The following is a 1,475-nucleotide window of genomic DNA, read 5'->3' as shown; positions in this document are numbered from 1 at the left end:
CTGGGTTCACACTGCCCTTCTTTATTTGTAACAAGGGAGCATCCTCTCCCCATCAAGGTCTCGGCCTCACAGGCATCCCTGTTGGCATAAGGTGTCATCTGCCTGCGTACAAGGACAACATGGCAGGGAGCGGTGCTCCTAACAGTTCTATATCTTCACTGTCCAGCAGGAAATCTCTGCTCCTGGGAACCCTTCTTGGTAACTCAACTTGAGCTCTCTGAGGTAGGAAGACAACAGAGAAAACATAGGTAGGTGGCCAACCAATCTCAGGTAAGATGAAGGAGATGGGGGAGGGGTTGTAGACTGGAGCACAGAGTGCAGAAGTCCCCCAGAATTCCCTCTGATACAGGTCAGGAAGGCCCAGTTGCCCAAGGATTATTCAAGGGGATTTCTTTGTGATGTCTTCTGGGCCCAAGACTTTGGAAGTTGGAAAGCGGCAAGGAAACCATGGTACTGCCCACAACCTAGAATCCAAGCTGACCATCCTCTGTGGGGATGCTTTCAGTTCCCAAGCATGGACAGGAATGGGGTTCTGCAGATCCCATCTCTCACCCACACCCCCAATCCCTACCCAACCATAGCCGGGCTCAGTGGCCTGTCTGCATGGTTACCTGGTAGCCGGGTAGTCAACTCCTTGAACTCTGACTGTCCGTTTTGTATTATCTGGCTCGACGGGTGGCTCCCAGACAATGTCCCGGTAAAACTGACCTGAGGTAAAGGGTAGGTCGGTGAGGGTTAAGGACAGTGAGGGAGATGGGCAGAAGTGAGTGGCCCAGCCTGTGCCCAGTCCAGTGGAATCCTACCAAGCTCCCCTTTAACGTTGTTGGAGAAGTGCTGGGTGTCATTCAAAAGCAGCATCAGTCCTCTCTGAGGGTCATCCAGGGACAGGAGGCCGATGGTGACTTTGTCTGGGCCACTGAGCTGTAGGAGTCCCATCATATTCATGGTCATCTTCAAGCTGCAGAGAAACACCAAACCCTGAGCAGGAAGGCAGAGATACCTGTGTGGAGGAGTCTCGGTAGGCTGTGCCTCAGCAGCAGGGTGGGGCCTCTGCTCTTGACCAGGAAGCCACTGTGTAGCCTTACACAGAGTGTCCCTTTAATCTTCTAGGCTTAGTTTCCTCATTGGCAAGAGAGCACTGAGGTGAGCTTAGTGATGTCCAATTTCCCTGCATTGTTTGTAAAAGAGAAGGATGAGTCCCTTGCTCTGGGTGTAAGTTTGCTTTCTCATGACGGAATTTTATATGATTTTATTGGGGGTGATGGATAACAGTCACTGTCAATTTGACTGGACCAAAAGGCACCTGGAATAGTCATAAAACTCATCTCTGGATGTGTCTACATTTTTGGAGGTTAAGAGAAGGGGGGAATCTTGTAAGGAGCCGTCCTCACATTCGCCATTATAAGATGGCACTGACACCTGTGTTCTAAGTAGTAAACAAACCATCTGCACATGCGCTGGGGTAGTTTCCCACC

The 1,475-nt window shown here is 50.8% G+C and overlaps 1 protein-coding gene across 3 annotated transcripts in view; it reads right to left on the bottom strand.

Moving 5' to 3' along the window:
- Itih4 (inter-alpha-trypsin inhibitor heavy chain 4) overlaps positions 1–1,475 on the bottom strand; it is an 18,379-nt gene continuing 16,904 nt past the window's right edge. For all 3 annotated transcript variants that reach the window (XM_021181234.2, XM_021181235.2, XM_021181236.2), the window contains 3 exons: positions 804–958; positions 612–708; positions 1–217 (listed from right to left, as the gene is read on the bottom strand). In XM_021181234.2, coding sequence (XP_021036893.1) covers positions 148–217; positions 612–708; positions 804–958 — 322 coding nt within the window. In that variant the 3' untranslated portion in view covers positions 1–147. The remainder of the gene's footprint in view (positions 218–611; positions 709–803; positions 959–1,475) is intronic.

The sequence above is a fragment of the Mus caroli genome, chromosome 14 (assembly GCF_900094665.2).
Source record: "Mus caroli chromosome 14, CAROLI_EIJ_v1.1, whole genome shotgun sequence".
NCBI classification, from domain to species: Eukaryota; Metazoa; Chordata; class Mammalia; order Rodentia; family Muridae; genus Mus; species Mus caroli.
This window is presented reverse-complemented; position numbering and strand designations above follow the sequence as displayed.